The following is an 840-nucleotide window of genomic DNA, read 5'->3' as shown; positions in this document are numbered from 1 at the left end:
GGGATTGCCCCAACCCAGGTGCAGGACCTTGGCCTTGTTGAGCTCCACGTGGGATCTGCTGCAGCCGAGGAGAGGAGGAGCCGGGACACGCAGCAGGGGGCTAGGAGCGGGTTTTGCCATGACCAGCGAAGGGCTTCAACCCCCTCGCCCCTCTCTGTCCCCGCAGGGTCACACCGCAGACGATGGCCGCCTTCAAACGCAGCCGAGCCCAGGCCTGGCCGGAGGAGCGAGGCGACCGCGAGCACGGGCTGTACAGCCTGCACCGCATGTTCGACATCGTGGGCACCCACCTGACGCACCGCGACGTGCGGGTGCTCTCCTTCCTCTTCGTGGACGTCATCGACGACTACGAGCGGGGGATGATCCGCAGCGGCAGGGACTTCTTGCTGGCGCTGGAGCGGCAGGGCCGCTGCGACGAGACCAACTTCCGCCAGGTGCTGCAGCTGCTGCGGATCATCACGCGCCACGACCTGCTCCCCTACGTCACCCTCAAGCGGCGACGCGCCGGTAAGTGGCACCGGGCGGGTAAGTGACACCGGGTGTGGGCACCCACGGGTGAGGGGAGGGCTGTGCATGGCCTGGACGTGGATTTTAGTGAAGCTTTTAGTGGCATTTCCTCAGCGCTCTGCTGGAGAAACTGATTGGTCATGGCGTTGAATCGTAAAATCCCAGGTTGGAAGGCCAATGCCATCCTGGGGTGTATCAGGAGGGGTGGTTGTAGGGCAGAGAGGTTCTCCTGCCCCTCTGCTCTGCCCTGGTGAGACCGCATCTGGAATATTGCGTCCAGTTCTGGGCCCTCAGTTCAAGAAGGACAGGAACTGCTGGAGAGAGTCCAGCGTA

The 840-nt window shown here is 63.6% G+C and overlaps 1 protein-coding gene across 1 annotated transcript; it reads left to right on the top strand.

Moving 5' to 3' along the window:
- Positions 1 to 181: 181 nt before the first annotated feature.
- On the top strand, positions 182 to 507 carry LOC104540238 (death effector domain-containing protein-like; the record flags this gene model as incomplete). Its single annotated transcript, XM_010183992.1, has 1 exon — positions 182 to 507. A coding segment is annotated over exon 1 (325 nt), but the record flags the coding sequence as incomplete, so codon positions are not given.
- Positions 508 to 840: the final 333 nt, after the last annotated feature.

This window comes from Mesitornis unicolor, unplaced genomic scaffold (assembly GCF_000695765.1).
Source record: "Mesitornis unicolor isolate BGI_N332 unplaced genomic scaffold, ASM69576v1 scaffold42334, whole genome shotgun sequence".
Taxonomy (NCBI): Eukaryota; Metazoa; Chordata; class Aves; order Mesitornithiformes; family Mesitornithidae; genus Mesitornis; species Mesitornis unicolor.
The sequence above is the reverse complement of the archived record's forward strand: the minus strand, read 5'-3'. Positions and strand labels throughout refer to the sequence as shown.